This window comes from Amblyomma americanum, chromosome 6 (genome assembly GCF_052857255.1).
Source record: "Amblyomma americanum isolate KBUSLIRL-KWMA chromosome 6, ASM5285725v1, whole genome shotgun sequence".
In the NCBI taxonomy this organism is placed as follows: domain Eukaryota; kingdom Metazoa; phylum Arthropoda; class Arachnida; order Ixodida; family Ixodidae; genus Amblyomma; species Amblyomma americanum.
The window spans coordinates 15813672-15837495 of NC_135502.1; the positions used below are offsets into that span (position 1 = coordinate 15813672).

At 46.9% G+C, this 23824-nt stretch overlaps 2 protein-coding genes across 3 annotated transcripts in view; one reads left to right on the top strand and one right to left on the bottom strand.

Annotated features, from left to right (window-relative positions):
• Positions 1-8269, top strand: part of LOC144136357 (galactosylgalactosylxylosylprotein 3-beta-glucuronosyltransferase S-like) — a 73557-nt gene extending 65288 nt beyond the window's left edge. For both annotated transcript variants that reach the window (XM_077668614.1, XM_077668615.1), the window contains exons 3-6: positions 2969-3240; positions 4459-4662; positions 5602-5889; positions 8133-8269. In XM_077668614.1, coding sequence (XP_077524740.1) covers positions 2969-3240; positions 4459-4662; positions 5602-5889; positions 8133-8252 — 884 coding nt within the window. In that variant the 3' untranslated portion in view covers positions 8253-8269. The remainder of the gene's footprint in view (positions 1-2968; positions 3241-4458; positions 4663-5601; positions 5890-8132) is intronic.
• Positions 8270-8311: 42 nt separating this feature from the next.
• Positions 8312-23601, bottom strand: LOC144136356 (flavin-containing monooxygenase 5-like). The gene is made up of 3 exons (XM_077668612.1): positions 22547-23601; positions 12866-13159; positions 8312-11343 (listed from the first exon to the last, which is right to left on the bottom strand). The coding sequence occupies exons 1-3, from the start codon at positions 22877-22879 to the stop codon at positions 10198-10200; spliced, it is 1773 nt and encodes a 590-aa protein (XP_077524738.1). The 5' UTR covers positions 22880-23601; the 3' UTR covers positions 8312-10197.
• Positions 23602-23824: the final 223 nt, after the last annotated feature.

A 23824-nucleotide genomic window follows, 5' to 3' on the forward strand; every position in this document is an offset into this window, starting at 1 on the left:
CAAGTGTGGCACATCGAATGCGGACGGTCCCGCATTTTGTCTACACAACAAAAGTCACTGTTGACGTCAGCGCCGCCGCATCTCCGTGTCGCCCCGGCTTGACGCTTGTCTATAAAATAAAGTGTGATATTTCCACCTGCTCACGCGCACACACAAAAAATACACATATTCACGCTGCCTGACGCACACTCTATTTCAAGAGAAAGTGCAGTAGCGGCTTTTGAGCGCGAATATTGGTTGTTGACGGCGCAAGCGAAACGCGAGAGCTAATATCAAATGCCTCGGAATTCTGAATTACGGGGCGCCCACTCCTCTAGTACGTCATACCACTAACGAAACCTTTGCGTGCCCTTAAGGGTACACAAAAGCAACTTGTTCGAAAACTGAAATAACTCTCAGTGTCGTAGGCTTGCCAGCAATACCTAGAATTTGCAGGATTCATATTTGTTTCTTGACGTGCTATGCACTGTGTATCACGATTCAGCTCTACGTGGCGCAGTGGCTTTATCGATTTAGTTCGCCGTTGAGAGCATTTTGTTTAAAGCTGAGCTTTTGAAGTTTTCTACAAGTTTGTCCCTAAAAAAAACTGTAATTATCGACCTTTTCACTGGTCTGACCTCTAGGAAGGACTTAGGCGACGCGGATTTCTTTTGCAACACACGTCGTTATGGCTAATCTCACAGGCCCTTAAAATCCGCGCAAAATTTGTATCGGGGGAACACTCATGCGCGTTGTCACAAAGATTCACGATTCGTTCACAGGCTTGTGACGTCACACGTTTAGCTCTGCAATGATAATGATTAAAAGTCAAGTTGAATTCTGACAATGAGCTCGTAGCATGACTGAAATGTCTTTATTACGTATGAGGATGTTAAATATATTATTTTCGTTGAAAAGAAAATTGCGCTAATCAGTTTGGACTCGAACCCATGAACCTTGGGTTGTGAGTCACACGTTCGTTCAACTTGGCTAAATGGAGATCTTGTATGCCTTGTGGTGTATCACGTGTTCTAGTGTGCCTGCTGATGCATGCTAATGAGTGTGTGCAATTAGAAAAAGGCACTAATTAAGAAAGAAACTGGAAAAAATCATTAATGCTTTCGCGTAAGACTCTTAAGGAAGAACTTAAGTGTCCCCCTAATTTTTGGTCTCACATTTTGTTTTTATATTTTCGACTTTAAAATGATCGTCTTCCTATTCGTTACTGTATTCGATTCTGCCGTCACTATTTCATTCCGCTGCTGCGTTGGCTTCTGGTAAGTGGATTCTTCTGGAGGGTAGGTGGGTGGTGCGTGGAAGGTTGAGTCACATAGATAGCGGCATCTTCTCCGAACGAGGGCTATATTGCAAGCGCAGTAAAAAAACGCGCTTAAGCCCAACGTCATGCTGCTGCTTGCTTGGGGAAGATAATCTCTAGCTGGTCTCAACCAGCCTGTACTAAAATTTTTCATCAGCCTGTTTAGACAGTCACGCAAAGTGCGCTGATTAAGTGTTGCCTGTTTAGGCATGAGTTAAGAGCGTCACCTATAGGCATATTAACACATTTTATTTAACACGTTTCCTGACTGAACAGCAGCGAACCACTATCGCACAAATGCTTGAATCTTTTACCGAAGTTGAGCACAAACAACGATCCCTGCTGGTCAAAATCCGTGTAGGTTGCAATCGAATCGACTTTCTACGTAAACCGCCCTTCATGTATATGAATAATGGACCGTTTTTTTGGCGCTGGCTCTTAACTCAAGCTGTTCTTTCACGTAGATCGAGAATTGACAAATCCTTCTTGAGCGGATGTCTTTCTAGTTTTTTAACCTCGATGATGAGCTTGGTTTGACGGGAGCAAAACTCCTGTACTTGAATGAGAATGAATTATGAGCTTCAACCGGGATTAGTATTGGCGGCACTTGATAATGAATGCAATAGAAAACATGTGGTATTTCTACAGCCCAACATCAATAGCTCAGAGAAATTGTGGGCTTTATAGCAGCTACACTGAAGTTACTTTAGCTCGTTCCAATACAAACAGGGTGTACTGTTGAGATACCAGCATCACGGGAACTATACTGCAATATCAGGCGAAAAATAGAACCCCGGAGCCTAAATTGCGAGCAGTACTTCACATTCCCTGATTCTTGTCACTTCTCATAGCGAACGAAATTAAAATATCCAAACTGATTTAGAACTCAGGCTTAGTAGTAGGTTGTCGTCAACAAACGCTCTTTCTTTATTTTCGCATCAACCTTGTTCATGCTATATGCATCACTTGCGGTTACACGTAACAATGTTAACATTCCCCATTACATAACACTAAACATAAAGTACACGCAAAGAATCTTTTTGCTGAATTTTAAGCTAGTTTGCAGTTACAGAAAATCAAAATCGGCTTACACAACCTAATCGCCGGCACCAGTGCACTAATGGAGGGTTACCGAACATACAGTGCCACTTTACGTCAACACGTCACCCCTGATCTGTCATCGCTCATTGGCGCCGATGGTCGCACGTGCGTTGGACAGCAGCTTGCGTAAGTATCAACAGTATATCAGTATATCAGCAGTATATCAACAGTATATCAACAGTATCAACAGTATATCAACAGTATCAAGAGTATACAACGTAAGTGTCAACAGTAAGTGTCAACACTACAAGAGCTTAATTATGATAACGGCCAAAAGGATCCACAGAATAAGTAACAGCGTTGCTTTTCGTTTCCACGCGACTGTACTTGCCAAATAAAAAAATTATACTTCGAGTAAACACACATTTAGATGGCACAACTAGTGTTCACGAGATTCCCCTCTCCCATGATCACAGCACTATAATAGAAATACACGGTTAGTGACATCACTTTAATTGCCACCTAACCAAGATACTTCCTAACGTGTCTTCATTGAATCCACTGTGTTAGTTTCGTTCTCTGCCCATTTAAATTACTCTCCCGCTCTCCTCCACTAATCCCTTGGTCCAGGCTTGCAGAACAAGACACTCAGCGCCAGCGGTTGGAGAGCCACACGAAGCAGCGAGGACCCCGAGGCGACGGGTTGCATGCACTGGGAGCCCTCGTATTCGGAGGCGGCGGCCTCGTCCGGGGTCCCCGTGCTCCCGACAGTGTACGTGGTGACGCCCACCTACCGAAGGCCTACACAGGTGCCAGACCTGCTGCGTGTCGCTCAGGCACTCATGCTGGCCACGGGAGTCTTTTGGGTGCTCGTCGAAGATGCAACAAAACCCACCGAATCGGTACGGATTACAAAGTCGGTCAATAAGTCGATTAATTAGGACTCCTTCTATCAATTCTTCCGAACCTGAGTTAACATACGAATGGTAGATCGGTCATTTAAATGCGGCTATAACAGAGAAACCAGCGCGTTCTTTTGAACATACGAAGTCAATACCTGGCTGCAGCGGCTACATTTTCGTTTGAGCAGCCCCCAAAAAGCGTATGTGCTGGATGTCGGTGCGCGTACACGAACACCACAATCTGTAGTCGGATACCACTCAAGAACGCAGCGGAAAATGCCCCTCAAAAAAAAAGGCCCTCCAGGAAATGACGTCGAGCGATTGTCGTGACATCATGGTTAATCCAATTGGTCCTGCTAGTCAGTCTTTAATGCCCTTGTATGCACCTTCCAGCACATGCGATTTCACACTGACAAGAGCAAATGGATTAACCACGTATTAAACGGATCAACTGGATCAACCAGGAAGTCATGACAATTGGTCGAGGTCATTGGTTGGAAGGCCTTTCTCTGAGGGGTCGTTCTTGAGTTGTATCCGATTATAAAAAATAATCTGGGTAACTACATTACGACATCTTACTCGGCCCACGCGGTATCAATGAAGAGAAAAGGTGGTTTTACCGTTCCCCGCTTTCTACAGAGCCAGCAGTGTTAGCCGAGTTCCCCCGGAGAGGCCACCACCGACACGATCAAGCCGCGGCCGGCTTAGGCTTAAGGGAGACGCGATGCGGTAATCCCTCGCTCTTGAAATTTTGCGGATACACCCGCGAAACGCAAGCCATTAAGATGCCTTCGTTGAGACTTTTCGAACAGCATCTGCATATTTTTCATGACATTCATAGTTTGCGGAAATTGAGGATGTGTTCAACGCCAAAGCGAGGATACAGCGCAGGAACAGCACTAGAGCATGAGGCAGCGCCTTGCCTGGCTAAAGCTATCATCCTCTCCAGGCGCTGCTTCCTTGTTCTGACGCTGAGAATACACAAAGTATCCTAAGAGAGCGTATTGTTAGGGTCACATGTCTTTGTTAATGGTCTTCGGACGTCCTTGAGTAGAAGGAGGGCGGTAAATGCATTTCTGCTTCAACCTTGCACAAAATTGTATAGGAAAAAAAAACGGGCATATTTTCACCATTCAAGCATAGCTAGCTAAACGTAATGCAATTCCTGGAGTTAAAGTGATTTTGCCGTCTCCGATTCCTGTTGGACCGTTGGCGCAGGTGTCCCGGCTGCTGCGTGACTGCGGCCTTCCGCACGTGCACTTATTGGGACCGTGCCCGCCGCAGCTCAGAGTCCGCAACAAGGGCCGCGGTGTGTCGGCTCGACGCACTGCCTTGGCCTGGCTACAGGCGAATGCCACGCTGCCGGGAGTGCTCTACTTCGCCGACGACGACAACTCCTACGATCACCGGCTCTTCGATGAGGTGAGACTGCCGATGAAAACGGTCGAACCCGCTTGAGCTAGTTGTGGTCGAACCAGCGGCCTCATCCTAAGTTCCGGAGTAGATTTCGATAACTAAATATGCGGAATGCATACTTTTGGTAACTGAGGTATATTCCCACTGCAAAGCGTAGTGACTTGATGCAGTTAACAATAGGAGGAGGCTTTTCAACACGGCACCGAAGGTCTTAAGACCAGCAAATAGAGGAGGCTGAAACCTCGGTTATAACCTTCGTGAGTTCTGGAACTTCACATGTTTTGAATATTGAATTTGTTTGTGTTGTCAACCGTAAGTATATTCATTTTGCTTAGTGATGGAATTCTACCCTAAGGCTGAAGTGGCGTACCCTGCTCCTTAAAGGGAGTGAGCTAGAGGATAGCTTACTCCTTGTTTACTCCTTTCGTAATTAGAGCGCGGATAATTTTATTCCATGCAAGGAAAATCTCACCCATGCTGATATCGTGCACCTTTCTTGTTGTCGTATATGTCATTTTATTAGGGAAAGAGAATGTACAGTCAAATGACTGTGCACAACAAAACCTGCCTCAAAGAAATTTAATGTTTTGCGCGTGCTTTAAAGTGGCAGTAGAGCAGAAGCTCAACGTTAGCAACAATTCGTGAGTCCCTCTACTGAGCTCGATTTTTAGCGGCGACCAACACAATATACAGGATAACGGGCGACGAAACGGTATAACGCATATAACCTGGGTGAAATTCCTTCTATACGACTCCTCACCCTTGAAGCATATGCTTAATGCTTTCGCCCTTTTTGACATCCCGATATAGTTTCTTTACTTGATGACAGAACAGAGAAAAATTAAGCTGATCCCCACCGCGACAAGGAAAGCGTGAGGTACCCTGCCTCCCCTCTTCATTTTGCCCCCTTTCTGCGTCGTCCTCAATCCTGCGTCTTTTCCGTAGATCCGGTGGACACAGGGTGTGAGCGTATTCCCCGTCGGCTCCATGCTGGTCACCGGCGTGAGTAGCCCCGTCGTTGTGGACGGAGCAGTGGTGGGCTTTCACGATCCGTACATTAAGAAGCGCCGCTTCGCTGTAGACATGGCCGGGTTCGCCGTCAACCTGCGCCTGCTGCTCAACAATAGCCACGTGTACATGCCGCACATGGAGGGCTACCAGGAGACCGTCTTCCTTGAGAGCCTCAACATCTCCATTAGCGACCTCGAGCCGCTCTGCGAAAACGCCACCAAGGTACGCGATTCGGCTCGAGTATGGCGCATGAGCATGATAGTGGAACCAACGCCTAGATTGAGGCGTGGATAGTGTCGCGGCCGCCAGTCTAGGTAGCATTGATAGTGTAGTATTTAAAGAGTATTTGCTAAGGTAATCGCTAATAGAATTCGGTCAACATTAGGCTTCAGTCAACCAAAGGACCAAGCTGGCCTTCAGAAAGGCTACTCGACAATGAACTATATTTTTCCACAAATTACATAGGAAGGAGCGTGGGAAAAGCTGCACGGGACAGCTTGAAATGCCCACCACCCTTGGTTACACATGGCAGCATTGGCAAACAGACATATGATACTTGTGGGAAGCCACTTATCAGGAATAAAAACTATTCGCAGAATAGAACAGCAATTTTTCCACCGCATACAGAAGGGAATACAACAGAAAACGCACTGAAATACATAGGCTGTAATATACAATGAAAACAAAAAAACATCTGTATAGAAAAGCGAAGCAAGACTTGAAGAAAAAGCATGCTCATTCACACAAACCCGCTTTTAATCATGCTATTAATCAGGAGACAGATAAAAGCCTAGGGCCGTGGATAGTGTCGCGGCCGCCTATCCAGGTAGCCTTGGCAGTGTAGTATTTACAAGGTACTTACTGGGATAGTCCCTAATAGAATTAAATCAACATTAGATTTTTCAATCAAAGAACCAAGCTGGCTTTCGGCAAGGCTACTCGACAGTAAACTGTATTCATGCTACCAATCAGGACGTAGATAAAAGCGCAGAATACCGGATGTATCACCTAAGTCGTTCTGCAGTTTTTAAAGATCGGCACTTTGAATTAGAAAAACACTTTTTTATAGCACAGCACTCTTGGCCGTGTAGCGCATCAGTATACAGCTAAGACGTGCTAACAGTAGGCTGGTTGGCTAATGTTGAGTGAAACCTTCTAGCTTTTTATAAGCCATTAGGGGGTATAACGGCAGCCGTAACGCTCTGTGGTGTTCACCATGAAGCGAGACAGTTACTGCGCCGTTCCATTACTCAAAACGAACGGCAGCGTATACGCTGCCGTTCGCTTTGAGCACGGGGTGTAAAAGTTAAGCAGGCGGATGAGATCAGGAAGCTTGGTGTGATATGGTGGCTGCAGCTGGCACAAGACAGGGTTAATTGCAGAGATATGGGATAGGCCTTTGTCCTCCAGTGGACGTGGAGGTGATGATGATGATTATGATGATGATGATCCAGTACTGATATTATCCAGCGCCCCCCTCGCGCGCTGCGGACGCACTGCCAAGAAGAGAGTCAACATCTGTAAGTTAACCTTGCCCGTAAACAACACAAAGATTATGAGTGCACGGGCTGGAGAAACAGTGGCCACTATATACATCTGCGCAACATAAACCACGTTTTTGTTAATGCAGCTTCACTCGACACCATAGAAACTACTGCCTCCCTCCGAGCTTTATTTTGTTTGCAGTGCACACGCTGGGAGTTATTTCATTTTTTTACTTATTGTAATATTGTGCGATGCCAGGCATGCCAGCGAGCTGACTGCACGTGCTGTGACAGTTCACGCCACGGAAGTTCTAGTTACATAGAGCACAAACACTGTACACCTGTGCAGCGGCCAAGAGAAATGACAAGACAGCTAGGCTGCACCTGTCATATTGATTTATTTATCCATTATATATATATATATATATATATATATATATATATATATATATATATATATATATATATATATATATATATATATATATATATATATATATATATATATATATATATTCTTGACTGCCGAAGGAAAGGTTTACGGGAGAACCACACAACCTTAATTTTATGGCTTTGTGGCACTTCATAATGATCTCCTGGATAAGTTTCCTAACACGTGGTAGTGCGTTTTTTTTTTCTAATGCAACTTAGTAGCCGAGACGCTACTTGAAAACTATAGCGCAACACAAGACAAGGACATAGGAAGCATAGGAGACAGTCAAGCGCTAACTTATAATTCTGGAATTGGAAGTTACAAGTGGAATTAGAAAAGGCTAGAAGTTACAAATCGTGTGTCTCTTTCCTCTCTCGAGCGTACTGTGTTGCGCTATACTCTTCGAGTCATTTAACACTAACTCGCCCAAAACTTCCATCTTTCTGAGGCACTTTACTGATTGCATTTTACTTACAGCACTAACCCATAACGCTCCTCCTTAAGCGTTCTTGCCAATAACCTTTGTACCTATGTTCCTGTCCCAATAGGTTCTCGTTTGGCACACGCAGTCGAAGCCATCAGTGTTCCCGTCTGCGAAAAGAATAAGCAAAACTTTCAGGCCACTCAAGACGAACCTCGACGCCCTGCTACGTTACATCAACTCCTAGCGACCGAACGGGACCCACGGACGCATCCAAGAGAAAATGACTCTCTTTAGAACAAGTGCGTTTCTATAGAATGTGCCGTGTGATCCCCTACTTGCGTGAACTTTGACTTTTCTACGGCGTCTACGGTCGAAAGCGACCAGTGGTGCATTTCAAAGTGATGCAGCGTTGAAGTGGCAATGTTCTTGGCACTGCCGAAGTCGACAGCGCTTGTGGAGATCATCCTCAGACTGCGACCCTGTCGCCGTACGCCGAAGTGATACAATCAAGCCAAGCTATGCAAAACTGTTTCGGAAGGGTGCATCATGTGTCTTTCTGTGGTTCGATGTCCAAAGGTTCACTCCGCTATTCAAGAATACCGCTACAGTTACGGACGACATACACACATTAGCAGCCTCATTGCTTTTTTTCGCATGGGGGCACGCAGTGAGCACGGAGTCTTCAGCAACATGCTCTACGCAACTTCATGTTGTTGAGGGCCATGCGTGTCTTTTTTATTGTCTTTTTTTGGATGCGGGTAATTCCGAATGAAGTTCGGCGTGTTTGTTATGGAAAGTTGCCATCAGAACAACGGGAGAAAACTTCATATTCTTTTGAACGATGCCAAACAGCAGGCAGGACCTGTGCTTAGTTGCGCTCGAGTGAGGCATATGCACTTAATCAACGCCGCAGTGTATCACTGCGACGGTTTATTTCTTTTTTACAAAGCGGTTGTCGTGGTTGGGAGCAGTCGCTCAACCTCGGCCCGGAGAAGTTTTCGGCTCATACGGGAGGAAGTGTCAGCCATCATGCCGAAGACGTTGATATGTATTGCATAAGTTCTCGTAGTACTAGGAGCATATGTATGAAATTACCGCTTTTTTAAAATAAAGGCGCTTTGGTTTTCTGCGCTGTAGTATTAAGTAGTCACTACAAGTGATACCAACTTCCTGTCACAAATTATTGCTATTCGGCGTAAGCACTTGATGATTAGCATTCTACAATGCGGACTTCAAACAACTTTTGACATCTGGATTCATGTCTAAATGAAACGTTCATTTAGGTGTAACCGAAATAAAATGGTCCTAATAATTGTGTATTTCGAATGTCGTTTTCTACATGCGGGAATTCTCAGAAGACTGGGTGATCTTTGTTGGCGGGAAGTTTTAGGTAAATTCAAATTCTATAATGTACAGACATTAAACAATTCTCAGAAATTGTTCGACCATTCTGAATTGCGAACGAAGTGCTTATTAACGCGACAGCGTTAAGGAGCTTGTGTCGCAGAAAACCTGGTGTCGCCGGTGTCGGCGTTGTCGGTGTTGTAGCACGAGAACCTAGACGGGGAATCGAACCCAGGTCTTTCAGATTGCGAGGCGAGCACGCGGAGAACACGCTACGAAGTCTCGTTGGTTCGAAATGAATAAAAGTGGGCCTCGTGAATGCGTTGTGGTCTTTGACTTCATGAAGTGGTCTTCGTGTACTGATGCGTACATGAGTAATACACTGGCAGTGCTGCAACACGCTGTCACGTTCCACTCTTAAAGGCGAACCCTGTGGGTCCTCCATTTCTTTTTTTTCCATTCTGCACCTAGACTAACTGTCGCAGAATACTTTCATTTAGTGTGTCCATCTCGAGTGTCCTAAATTAGGGAAGACAGAGGAAGAAATGAAAGGTTTTAGATTCATAGTCTATTATACGTTTCCGCCTGCGGGGCAGAAACGTGGAGGCTAACGAAAAGGGTTCAGCTTAGGTTAAGTTGCCGGGGAACCAGGACTAAAATCTCGTTTCTAGCATCAGAGCGCTAAGCTTCAGTGGGGGGTGCACTGATCATGCTCTTCGCCTGCCCGCGAAACTTTTGTCCAAGCCAGAACTGCGGCCTCGAGAAATTGCCCTTGTTTTATTTCCTTTTCATAGGTGCTGCCGCAATGAATTCAGAGCGAACTTCGATGCACTGTGTGAATTTTGTCATGCCTTCATGCGGGTGAAAAACATTAAATAGTTTCTCATACTGGCTTGCAGTGACTGTGACTTTTGATCGATCGCTGCGACGCTTAGCGAGCGAATCAGTCGCACGAAGAACGCAAGGCACCGCAGCAAGAGTTGTCTTAGTACCTTCATTCTAAGCCCTGCCGCCAAAACAGACAGCACCATGACGACTACCTTCAGATCAACCACTGTTCTCCTTGACCCAAAAGCCTCCCACTGCTTAGGCGTCGTCCAAGGAGGCCTCCTCGTCATCAGACCGAGCCTGTAGTTTTCCCAAAATTCGAGTATCTGTTGACGAGCGCGGGGCCACGGTCTGGGCCCGTGCAGGCGGTACTGATAGGGCAGACAAGGCCCGAACACGCAGGCCCAGGCCAGCATCGGGTCGGTAAGAAGAAGCCGGCCCAAGCGCGGTTTGCAGCCCACTAGTTCGGCCACTTCGTCCATGTAGTCTATCCAGTCCACTTGCCGCGCGTGCCTGCTGCCAGAAATGTAGCGTTCGCGGACACGCCACTCCTTGAAGTCCACGTCGTCCTCCATAGTCTCGACCGGTGGCAGGGCGTAGCGGCCAGCGAACACTCCCGCGGCCCATCGACTCTGCAGCTCGGAAATGGGGAACAGGCTGCCTTCGGGCTGCACCGCTCCTATGAACGCCAGCGTGCCCCTCTCCATGCGCGACGGGAAGACGTACTTGTAGAGGCGCACGCGGTTGTCTCGGACGGGCAGCACGGAGTGGTCTATGAAAGGAAAGTGGGCCGTGTAGCCCGTGGCCAGGATCACAACGTCGACCACAGCGGCTACTTTCGGGTCGTCTTCAAAGATGACCCCGTCTTCGGTGAAAGAGCGCACGTCGCCCTTGATGACCACAGTTCCGTTAAGAATCTTGGAGGGCAGCAAGTCGCTAATGGTGGCGTGCTGGTTGTGGATGCGGTGCTGACAGGCGAGGTTGTAATGGCCATGGTCAAAGCGCTGGTTGGCGTCTCGCTCGCACACGCTGCACACCAGCGAGTAAGGCAGCCGGTGGAAAAGCCAGTTCCACGAGCGCCTGACGTTAGCGACGTCGAATGGTTCGCCCCGCGAGCCTATGCGAGGAATGGTCCAGCAGCCTCGTCTCGTGCTCACGTAAACCTGCACAGATTCCATAGAACACAGCCCACTATCTTATGGCCATGCACACTCATGGGCATCGCCAAGGGTGATCGTGAGTGCGGTAGCTCTAAGACACACCTCCGGTTACAAGGGATGAAGACTCCGCTATCTACCAATTGCTCGCGACTGTGCATACAAAGCACGCTAGAGATGTTGTACTGACGTAAAACCAGCATTTTTTTTCCTAGAAGACAAAGGTTGGTTCAAACGAACGCACTGTATCGCGGACGACCCACGCGGACCGTGCGGACCGCCTACTACGTGACACAAACTTCACTCCTCTGAGTGACCGTGAGCGTCCTGCGCCAAGTCCTATTGTCGCTCAACGTCGCTCACAGGAGTGACGTTTGTGTCACTTGGTACGCGGTCCACGCGGGTCGCCCGCTGTCCGGTCCGCGGGATCGCTCGTGAGTCTCGTGGACTCTTGTCAGCATAGTACCCAGCCATTTGAACTACGAATAATTCAAGCGCTCGCGTTAGTGAAAGCTTTCATGCCTTTAAAAATGCCTTCCATGAATGAAAACCTCTGAAGGGCCCCTTAACGGAAAACAGGGCTATTTGAACCCACATGAGGCGTAAGTGGCAGCTCCATTATTTCGTTATGTACAAGCGGCGCGATTTTCCGCAACGAAAAGATACCTTGGCCTCGCACCTTTACCATTGTGTTCAACAGTGCCTAATTTTAGGCATGTTAAATGCAGAAAATAGAACCTTGTTTACTGCAAGAACAACAATGATTCCCAATACAGCAATGTTCAGTGCTAAAGTGAAGCTTGTCCGCTAGAAATGACATTGCTTCATTGGCCAATATGTGAAAATTATCCTGAGTTCGTGACAAGAACAGTAACAGGAAATCAGTCTCTAGTGGCACAACGCGCAAGACACACCATTATTGCTTGATCTCAGTTCGATTTCAGTCTCTCTCGTCTATGAAAATGTTTGAAATGTGGTGCATTTCATGGCAGCGTTATGTTATATGGGCACCTAGTTCCAAAATACAATTTTCAAGGCTTTATGTTTTTGTTCTAAAATTTGCATAAAACAGAACACGCAAAGATACTCCCCAAACTCAGTGTTCGCAAGCGATTGAAACAAGCCTTTAAAAAAAAGCCTGTCATCGACCAAACCAAAGGCGAGGAAGAAAAAAAATGTAACTGACATTGTAGGCCGCGATGAATGACAGCAGCTCCACACTTAGCCAGAACGATTTTTTAATGTTATACCATATCCGCGGCCGTGACTCAATGACAGCTCCCGAGCCCAATGCGACGGGATCTTATCCCGGTTACATTGGCTGCATTTCGATGCAGGCGAAATGAAAAACACCCCTGTGCTATGTGATGTGAGCGCACGTCAAATACCATGTGGCCGAAATTAAAACGGAGCTCTCGACTGCGGCGTCTTTTTAGGCACAGCGCTGCACCGGCACGTTAACCGCGCGTACCAAAAACTACATACGATTCGACGAACTGCACAAACACCTAGCCTTCAACCCACTCACAGCGTCAGCGATGGCACTCAACTCCACAGCAATGTCGCAGCCAGAGTTTCCGAGACCGACGACCAAGACCTTGGCGCCCACGAACCCCATGGGGCGCTTGTACTCCCTGGCGTGCATCACCCGACCTCGGAACCGGTCCCAGAGGCCCGGAAACTCGGGCGTCACAGGCGTGTGGTCGTAGCCCGTGCAGACCATGACGGCGTCGAAGGTCTGCTCGAAAATCCTGTCCTCTTGGTGGTCATGAACAACCAGCTCCCAACGACCAGTCTCGTTGTGGTCGATCGCCGGGTTGAGCTGCACCAAGAATTGCGAATAGCATTTCAGTTTCCCTTATCAAGTTCAAATCAGAGAAACGACACATACTTTGTCAGGGGCACCTGAGACTCAATGTTATTTCAGATCGATAGAGAAATTGATTTCAGCGTAACTACCAAGGTTACTTGCTCAATTTGAAATAGCCATAGATAAACAAGGTAAGGGCACGTCCCACAGAAAGCAGATTTCGTGCTAAAAAAAACGACTTACTTATACTAAGTGCAACGTTAGTGCGCTAGCACGATATGAATTAATCCCTCGCATACGTTACTTAGGAAGCTTTTACAGACAATGTGAGCGGAAGATAGCGTGACGCGGTTTCTGCCTTTCCATTTGTTGCTGTTGTTGTTGTCGTTATCCTATCAAAAGATGGCACATACCCACACTGGGGGATCGGCCAAGAATTGGGTGGCTATTCACCTGTACTCAGGTAATAAAAAGGAAAAGCATGCGGGAACGCAACACCGGAAGATTCTTCCTCATGAACAGAAAAGGGATAACAATTTTGTCTTCAAAATTAATAATAATAGTAATAATAATAATAATAATAATAATAAAGAGATTGAAACATAATTATAAAGTCAAAATATAATAATTAATAGAAAATAAAATTTTGGGACGCTTCCATTTGTCTGCCGCGAAACTGGTCCTCCTCGTTTCCATTAGGGCAGCACTGCCAGTCCTAACAGCACATACGTAACGCAACCGCTTTGCTGAGTTTCATGCGCGGCTGTGCTTCTGTGATGTAAAGACTTTTACTTGCGACGTAAGAGCAAGTACGGACAGCAGAATTTGAGGGTGTTCGAAATTAGGCTTTACGGATTTAAAAAACAAAACATCAAGAGCTGTACCCAAAATTAATTACTGTAAATTGGTTATGCGGACAGGCGGACACATACGGTGAGAAAAATTGTTGTCATAACCTCAGTAGTTAAATAATAGCCATTATAAACTTTTTATTCATTGCAGTTGGCGTGCATGCTTATATTGAAAATTGAAAGGCAGTGGAATTGAAATAGAATTGTATTTTGTACAATTTCAGTCACGTACCTGTGTCCTGAGATATGTGCGTCTAAACTTTCAGCACGTCTAAACATTCAACCCATTTGCAATAATGACTTTTGCGTACTGCTCTTGGTATTTTTTAAATCCGTAGAGCCTAATTTTGAGCACACTATATAATATCCACAACCGGGGAAGATGAAGCACGAATAAATGAAAGCACCCATATTTTCAGCTTCTTCCCCTTCCTACGCAGGGCGATAAAGTAGTGGTGATACCAGCACTCCCGCCTCCTTTCCCCGCCATGTTAACCAAGTCAACATGTAACTCACATGACCATTAAAGACGCATTCTCACAGCGCCGACTTTCAGGCACAGTTCGGTCTTAACGCCTAGGCCCAGACTCTGGTGTGCACTCTTGCTGGCCAGCGTCTGAACGCGGTTGTTCTAAGCTACGGCATCGTACGTCACCAAAATCCGAAAGTCCCGTACAGAGCTTTCGTTGTAAAGGAAGAACGAAGACCCGCAACTGTTGAAAGCCCGTCGCGTGGCAGGCGCCTTGGATTCTCGACTTTGCCACAATAGGTTACGTAATCTGATAAGCGAGCGCTCGCTTATTCATCGCGCTCACAAAAGCTGCCAAGGCTAAACTAATTCATCCCATGCTGCGGTGAATGGTCTGGGAATTCGACTGCGGCGGAAAATTGCGGTCGTAATGAGCCCGCCTCCGCTATAAAAAGCCTAGAAGCTGTTCGCGTCCCCGGCCTTGAGTCGCGACCCATTGTTTCAACAATGGCCGCTAAGAAACCAATGGTGCACATAGGAACACGCTCCCGACCGCGACCGCGAAGGCTGCAATCGACGTAGTCTCGGAGAGAAATTACTGGTTGTCGCGCCGAGAGATTTGCACCGTTCTTCGCTGCGAATGATTTATGTACGTCCGGAAGGCGAATTTTGTCTCTGAATAAAGGATTGGTTCCGCGAGACCCAAATAGAGTAGCCGACACGTTCTGTCTGCACCTTCGTATATAAAAAAAAGACACGAACTAATTAAAGGTGGGTTTACTGGATGAGATATCCCAGTCGGCACAAAAACGAATTGCCGTAATTCTCGACGTCCATCGATCGCTGTACAGGCGACGTCACCGCGCACCGTGTCATGCTAACAAAATGTAAGCAGTAATTCCAGATGCAAAGTGCAAGCGTAAGCTACACGCAATGTTTCGGCCGCGGAACGACGCTCTTAAACAGTGCTGGCGTCCACGGCTAAAGAAAATTGGTGACAGTTGTGAATGTACTCTAAGGATTGAAAAGCCTCCAGCCAAACCTTGCGGCGTGCGTGTGCAGAGGAACAAATTTATCGAGTTCTGCCTCAAAATATTGGAGGGGACATTTAGACTCCGCCTTAAGGCTATCACGCAATAGCTTAGTTGGTTAATAAATGTCGAGAAAGACGCATTGGTGGTGCGCATGGGTGGAGCGCTCAGTTCTTATTGCGAAAGCACTACTTCACAGGATCCAACCCAACACAGAACCTTGTGGCGCCCCCTGACCTTGAGGGTGCAGAAACAAAATAGATATTGCCGCGACTGAGTTTCGAGCCCGCAGTGGCGCGAACAGATCAGTTTCGCTGGCCACTGCACGAGGGCACTATGCTATGGCCGCAGGTGACCATGCCTCGTGCCAAACTGCAACAAACTCTCGCGCTGTGCGTTGCACATCGCCGTCTTCATCAACTTCCATCTGCGATGCGAACAGATCAGATCAGCTTAACCTCAACCAAAGCTTAACCTGAGTCTAATACTGCCTCTAGACGTGCCGACGGCCCATCAAGCAAAACCATGTGCCAACCAGGCTGAACACATGCTTTTCGCCCGCTTACTCGGTTCAACTGCGTTAAAACAGTACCATTTTTTTTTCTCACACCCACAGCCCATGCACCCGCAACCCGCACACCCGCAACCTGGTACACTTTTGCTGCGGTAGCCTAGTAGTAAAGCATTCCAATGGCATGCGGGAAGTGCGGGTTTCGATCCCTAGCGCTGCCTAGTACCCGGCCGTTTTCTAAGGGGTGCAAGTTTTCTCCTGGTCTGGTGCTCGACTCTTCAGAGTTGCAAAGTTTGGGAAAAAGTCTCTGTCTCCCCCCCCCCCCCACCCCCCCACCCCCTCCCCTCTCCCGTACCCACTTGGACGGTTCGTTGACGCGTCCAGGCTAAAAATCCGCGATAAATATTCATTTCCATAAGATGTAGTCAACTTCGTTTTAGCAAAAGGATACACTGTGAAGTTGATCACTTAATAAAACACTCAAAACAGTCACTCCACAAGTACCTGCATGCGTGCCTCACCGAATGCTTCGAAAACTATTTTAAAAGTGACTATGAGAAATGCTGAGACAGAGCAGCTGTCGAAAAAGTATTGATTTATTTATTTACAAAATACCTGCGTCTCCTCAGGGGCATTATCGCAGAGGAAACAGTTTTAGAATGGTATGGCAGTTGTTGACAATAATAAATAAGATACATAAAACAGAGTTAACAACTAGGTAAAGCAAACAATAAGCTCGCATTATCAGAGGTAAAAGAAGTTATCAAATGAAAATAATAATACTTTCTCACAAATGCAGGTGAGAATAAAAGCCATAATTTATCTGAGAATGAAACAATCTCCTGGCAACAAGTTCCACTATTTCACTGTTTATGGAAAAAAGTATTTCACAAAGCTTTTCGTTTTGAAGTCGTATTCGGGCACGTCCTTGAAGTGGTCGTGCCGAGTCAAGGCGTAAGTTGGTTCCGATAGGTAGTCGCGCCTATCAATGACCGTTTGATCATAGAAGATACGATAAATGAATTTCAGCCTTATGTTTTTTCTTCTCGTGCTTAACATCTCCCAGCCCAGCCAGGCCGTTATCTTGGTGGCACTGTGAAAAGGAATATAATTAGTGGAGATGAAGCGTGCAGCCTGATTTTAGAGCTTTTCTATCAGCTATATAAAATAGTGCTGATATGGTCCCCAATTTATGCATGCGTAATCAAGCATAGATGTGAAATGCAAGAATAAGGTGTGTTTATTTAACGTCTTTGGATGCTGCTTTGAAATTCCTACAAATAAAAAACATTTTACTTGCCATAGATATTGACTGCTGTATGTGCGCGTTCCATTTAAGTTTCTGCGTCAAATAAACACCAAAGTCCTTGCATGCTGACACGACTTTTATTACTATGTTTACAGCTTTTGATTGTGCTTGTGGCTTGAATTTTCTATTTAAAAAACGGACGTGATTACATACATTAATACTCAGACACGTACTCCAGCGCACACAGCAATCTGCTATTTTATGAAGGTCGTTCTGCAAGATTGCTGCATCTAATGGTGAGCTTAGTTTCGTGCATGCAGCGCAGTCATCTTCAAGTAGATGAATAGTTTTATAGGGGACAGTATGTCATCAATGTCATTAATAAAAAATGATAAAAGTCGCCCCAGAACGCTGCCCTGGGGCACTCCTGAAGACACAGTTATGTATGATGAGCTACAGCCATCCAGAAACACACATTGAATGGCTGTAGCTTGATGATATTGCAGTTAAAAATGATTGCGTCTACTAGTGATGATATTAAAATAAATAAGTAAATACGCAGTGCTCTTCACCATGCCACAATTATTTCAAAAACAGGGTTTCTTGCAAAACATATTTCTCAAACTTTCAAGCTAGTGAGGTCGGTATAATCATCCCCTGTTAGTGCGGTTACCACAAGTTTCCAGTGCTTGACGTGTTTTCCGAAGTTAAGGCCTGTCAATGTACCGTGAAGCGAGCCCGCACTCACCACCATCCAACACTGAACTTTCCCGCGAATCAAAAGCAAAGTAGTTTGCAGGGCGCTCAGCCGCAATTTGTGCGCTCTCGAAAACTGCTGTTGTCGAGTGTTCCAAAGCTAAAAAATCTCGCGTGCAGGCCTGCATCGCAAAAACAGATTTTAACGAGGATGTGGAATTTGTTCGGAAGCCGAGTATTATGGCATGAAAGGCGGTGGCGATATTCTCCTATTCAAAGCGGACAGAAATGAACGAACGTTTTTCCAAGTGTTTCCGACGAGCGATTTTGGAAACTGAGGACATGCATGACGTGAAGTTTCGCACCGAGTTGCAGGCTTCTGAGGCGCATAGCTTTGGCCGAGAAAACATTATGCCACAACGTAAAAAATATTCTAAGTACAGCAGTTGCGCTCGTTATAGAAGAACTGACATGGCATGCCCTGACAACACTAAAACGTGGTATCTGTTAAAGGTATGATCCGTGTGACAAAACATATGGACATAAATATGACGGTAAAGCAGGTCTCCTTCAAACGCGTTCTCTGCAGCGCAGTGAAAAAGGCGCCGCAATAATTTCGCTCATAGTAATAATTGGTTTTCGGGAAAGGAAATGGCGTAGTATCTCCCTCATTTATCGTTGGGCACCTGAGCCGCGCCGTAAGGGAAGGGATAAAGGAGGGAGTGAACAAAGAAAGGAAGAAATAGGTGCCATAGTGGAGGGCTCCGGAATAATTTCAACCACCTGGGGATCTTTAACGTGCACTCACATCGTACAGCACACGGGCGCCTTACCGTTTTTCCTCCATAAAAACACAGCCGCCGCGGTCGGGTTCGAACCCGGGAACTCCGGATAAGTAGTCGAGCGCCCTAACCACTGAGCCACCGCGGCTCTCAGAAAATTGGTTTTGAGGAATGGAAAGCAGGGAGTGGAAGGAGCAAGAGAGAAAGAGGCGCCGTATATTGGAGGGCTCCTGACAAATGTTGACCACCTGCAATGACCTGCACTTACACCGCACAATAAACGGGGTAGCGCCGTGATAGCTCGGCTACTCAGCCCGAGGACGTGCGTGCAACAGGGACGCGGGCAAAACGAAAAAGGCGTTCGTGTGCTGTGATTTCTCGGTGCAGATTAAAAAAATTAATGTGGATTAGCCCAGCTAATCCAGGATATACCAAGCGAAAGCGAGATTGAGGTCTCCAGTGGCCCACGGAGCCGGTTGTGCGCATTTCCTTTCCTGAAAATGAACGGTCTTTGCAAAGTTATCAACGCCAATTAACTCTATGAACGCCGTTGGCTCACTTGTTTTGTTTGGCTTTTGAGGAAAGGAAATGGCACCGTAACCGTCTCACATATCTTGGTGGACACCCGAACCGCGCCGTAAATGAAGGGATAAAGGAGGGAGAGAAGGAGGAAAGATAATCATTGGTTTTTGGGTAAGGGAAATGGCGCAGTATCTGTCTCATATATCGTTGGACACCTGAACCGCGCCGTATGGGAAGGGATAAGGGAGGGAGTGAAAGAAGAAAGGAAGAAATAGGTGCCGTAGTGGAGGGCTCCGGAATTATTTCGACCACCGGGGGATCTTTAACGTGCACTGACATCGCACAGCACACGGGCGTCTTAGCGTTTTGCCTCCATATAAACGCAGCCGCCGCGGTCGGGTTCGAACCCGGGAACTCCGGATCAGTAGTCGAGCGCCCTAACCACTGAGCCACCGCGGCGGGGCCGAAAGAGGAAAGAGAAAACTGAAAATCGAAATTTGGGTCTTGAGGAAAGGCGCGCCGCTGCGCAACGGCGGAACACCTGTGGCTCGGTGCTACTAGTGGCGCATGCGCACTAGTGACTAGAGAGCGAGAGAGAGAGAAAAAAACTGCACCGTGCGTGACGTCACTCGTGCTCCGACATACGCCGACTCGCGCGAAGCGCGGTGTTGACTAGAGTAGTGAAGCTTTTCGCTTCAAAATCTCCAGTTCGTGTAAATTAATCCGGAGCACCCCAATAGTTTTCGATTACGGCATAGCGTTTAGGAATAAGAAAGCTCTTCATGCACCCGCGGCGGTGGCTCAGTGGTTAGGGCACTCGGCTACTGATCCGGAGCTCCCGGGTTTGAACACGACCGCGGCGGCTGCGTTTATATGGGGGCAAAACGCTAAGACGCCCTTGTGCTGTGCGTTATCAGTGCACGTTAAAGATCCCCAGGTGGTCGAAATTATTTCGGAGCCCTCCACTACGGCACCTCTTTCTTCCTTTCTTCCTTCACTCCCTCATTTATCCCTTCCCTTACGGTGCGGTTCAGGTGTCCAAGGATATATGAGACAGGTACTGCGCCATTTCCTTTCCCCAAAAACCTACTACTAGTACTACTACTACTACTACTACTACTACTACTATTATTATTATTATTATTATTATTATTATTATTATTATTATTATTATTATTATTATTATTATTATTATTATTATTATTATTATTATTATTATTATTATTATGTCGCTAAAAAAGCGAGCACACAAAGACTACGATGAAAAGAGAAACTGGCAGCAATAAAAAAAAAGAAAAACAGCGTAACTAGCACGTGCGCGGCGCGGCGGCGGCGTCTCGTCAGCAGCCGCAGTTCGGAGGTCATTGTCTCGCAAAAGAAAATAAGCGCGTGCCACGGAAGCTGCGTGAGGTGCCCAAGGCTGTGGGCCCCTCAGAGAACGCGAGGCGTGGCAGGTGTATTTCTGAAACCACGCGGTGTAGCGGAAGACAAAGCTGTGCAGCATATCTCAACTCAGTGGAGTAAACCGTGGAATAAAATGACGAGAAACAACAAAGGACTAAAGGACAACTTCCGTCACCTCTCGTCCTTTCGAACTGTTAATTTGCCTTGCATGCAGCGGTTGTAATAAATGTAGTTCAAGCTGCGAGCGGTAGACGGTTTCCACAAGTGCGCTGTCCTCTCGCGCCCAGCAAATTACAAACGCCTGGGAGCCGTCGGCTCGCGCTTTAAGCGTCCACTCCAGCGCCGGAAAGTTGGGCAAGTTTCACAGACTTGTGCAGAGGAATCCGTAGTGTATAAGAATCCTCTTCTTTTTTAAAGCGTGATGAGCGTACAGACTGAGGAGTAGTAGGAAGCGCCCTGTAATAATCAAGTTATCCTCGTAAATTACTTGGCAGGCTATCGCAGATGAAGATGATAGGTGGAATCAACCAGGTTTCAACGTAGTGTTCGCAGAGCTGCATCCAGCTGAAACATGGCCGTTTACTGGTGTAATAAAAACAAAACAAACATTTTTTTCACACCTAGTTGAACAGCCGAAAAGTTTGTGCAGTGATAACTGCCAACTTCTGTATTCTAAAACCAGTCAGTGAAGAATCTTGCTATGACCAATTTTTCTGCGCAGATAAAGAAAAACATTCGTTATTTTTCTGTTCAAAGCTCCTTCGTTTCTTTCGCAACTAGGTCGTATTACCACGGTCCTACACGACACAAAATGCAGTATACTCTTCGTGCGTGCGTGCGTGCGCGCGCGATTACATTCCTTATTATGCCTATGCCTACTGATACCTTTGGGCGCCTGAAATAAACAAATAACTAAGCCCGTCAGAATTGTCCGCCTAGTGCAGGCTCAGGTGCTATCATATAAGTAAAAATTACGGAGGGCACTTAAATCGGTAACGTCAACATGCTTTTCAAAACAGCCGCTCAGTCGAGAAAATGCGCCAAAATAAGGAACTAACCGAGGCGCTGCCACAGATGTTCTGAGCTAGTTCCTGGGGTCTTCTTTGTCCCTGAAATAAAGTCAGATAACAAGACCGCATTCTCGGAGCTCCTGCTACCTACATCGTGGAAAATTCAACCGTGGACGCAGCTGAATCACGAGATTTCCCAGGTCTCAGGGACGTGCCAAGCTGTCAGAGGCCGGCATTCTCAACTACGCTCCGCTGTTTGCACAAGCGGTTAAAAAGTCAGTCATGTACCCCTCCAAGGACAAAGTGAAGAGAAAATTAGATTGCACTTTTCTAGCTTGGAGACAAATAATGGCGCAGCATGTTCAAGAACGGCGCGGAAGCGAGACTTTCATTTGAGCTAGTTGGTTGTAGCTTGACATGGTTTACGCAAAAGCGTACTGGCGCGAAAAGACAGAGACAATGCACGCAAGACGGGACTGGCGCCAACTTCCAACTAAATTTATTCAAGGAAAAGCCACTCAATAACCACCGCACAAGCAGGCACAAAGATACAAGCAAAAACGATACAAAGGGTACGTGTGTACAAAGGGTACGTGTGGTACGCGTGCCTTTTTTTTAAAGTCACCCTCTGTATCATTTTTCGCTTGTATTTTTTTGCCTGTTAGTGTGGTTATTAAGTGGTTTTTTTCGTAAATAAACTTAGTTGGAAGTTGGCGCCAGTCCTGTCTTGTGAGTGCCACTACGCTTCTGCGCAAACCATGTCAGACGCGGAAGCGTTTCAAACTGGCGTTCGCATCCATGTTTGCGGGCTGATGACGGTCAACGGGCGCGGTACGGAAAATTGAGTTAAGTCGCTCCGGCTTTCCATGCTCACCCTGAGAACGGAATGGCAGCAACGGACGTGGCTTCGCAGGCTGAAGGCGTCGGCGTAGTCGTTCAGGTAGCGGGACACGAGGCTGTGGTGCATGTAGTTTGGGTACTGCGAGGGCGGTGGGAAGTCGCTAAAGGCAGACAGCTCCTTGCTCGTGTTGGTCGTGGTGGAGAACATGATGGAGGCGACGCCGTCCACATTGTGCTCGCGGTACGTCCACAGACCGCCGAGGTCCTCCGTCTTCTCGAAGCACACCGCGTCCAGGCCTTCCTCGAGGCAAGCCTTGAGTGCGGTCAGGCCACTCGCGCCGGCACCGATCACCGCCACGCTAGTCATTCTCACCGCAACTATAGACTGTATACGGATGTACAGCTACAGAGATTACAAAAGTCTCGATTATTTAGAAAACATTGAACGAGATAGTGAGAGCACGTGTTGTCTTCAGCTGTTCCTGAAAGCCAAGTTTACTTTTTGGAGCTTTATGTACAGTTTAGTATAAAATATAAAACGAATTTCAACCGTACACTTTTAAGCTCGCTTTCCGGCGCACAACATACATCAGCAAATATAAAACTGAACAGGCGTATGCAAAGCCAAAGGTGATGTTCAGGTATTATAATTGGAGCGCACAAAACAGCCACTATGCGACTATGTCAATCGCGCGACAGTCCACGGCAGGATTCTTGTCCAGTATAGATCGCCCAGTGTTGCTTCTTCTATTGCGGCAGTTGTGGGAACATCGTTCACGAAGGATTCCAGCACTCAGGAGAGTAGTGTCTGCTGTGTTCCTCAGCTGCAAATAACAGTGTAGCACCAGGGAAATCACCAAATACTGGCTGCCAGAACGGGCGAAAATGAAACCGCGAGATGACGCAAGCAAAACCTGTGGATGCTGGGGTATTTAACACGCTAGCTGGACAACTCGATAAAGCATGATGCCCGGCGAATACTTAGACAGACAACCGCACAGCCGAATAGACGGCAGCTGCTTTTCCCGTAAGGCTGCTCCGCGCATATCTCCCTACTAGACTCCACGCCGTAGCTTATAAGGCGGCTGGCGGAGCCGCTTCCTAAATAAACTAGAAAACGAGCAACCGCCAGTGAAGTACGACGAGCGAGTAATTGCCCGAGGGCTGCACGTCGGCTGGCCTCTTCGCGTGCGCGTGAAGGCACGTGGCTGACAAAGCACAGGGGCGACGCCTTGCGTGAGAGGCGGGAACAGTCGGCTATGCATGCACGATTTCGAGCGGGCAGAACAAAGGGGCTGAAAGAAAACAACCC

Excerpts from the sequence above, each read along its gene's own strand:
- LOC144136356 (XM_077668612.1), bottom strand. The coding sequence starts at position 22,879 with ATGACTAGCGTGGCGGTGATCGGTGCCGGCGCGAGTGGCCTGACCGCA. Across the intron at positions 13,160-22,546 it reads GCTGCCATTCCGTTCTCAGG|CTCAACCCGGCGATCGACCA; the intron begins GTGAGCATGGAA and ends TTCTTGGTGCAG. Across the intron at positions 11,344-12,865 it reads TGAGTGCCATCGCTGACGCT|GTTTACGTGAGCACGAGACG; the intron begins GTGAGTGGGTTG and ends GAATCTGTGCAG.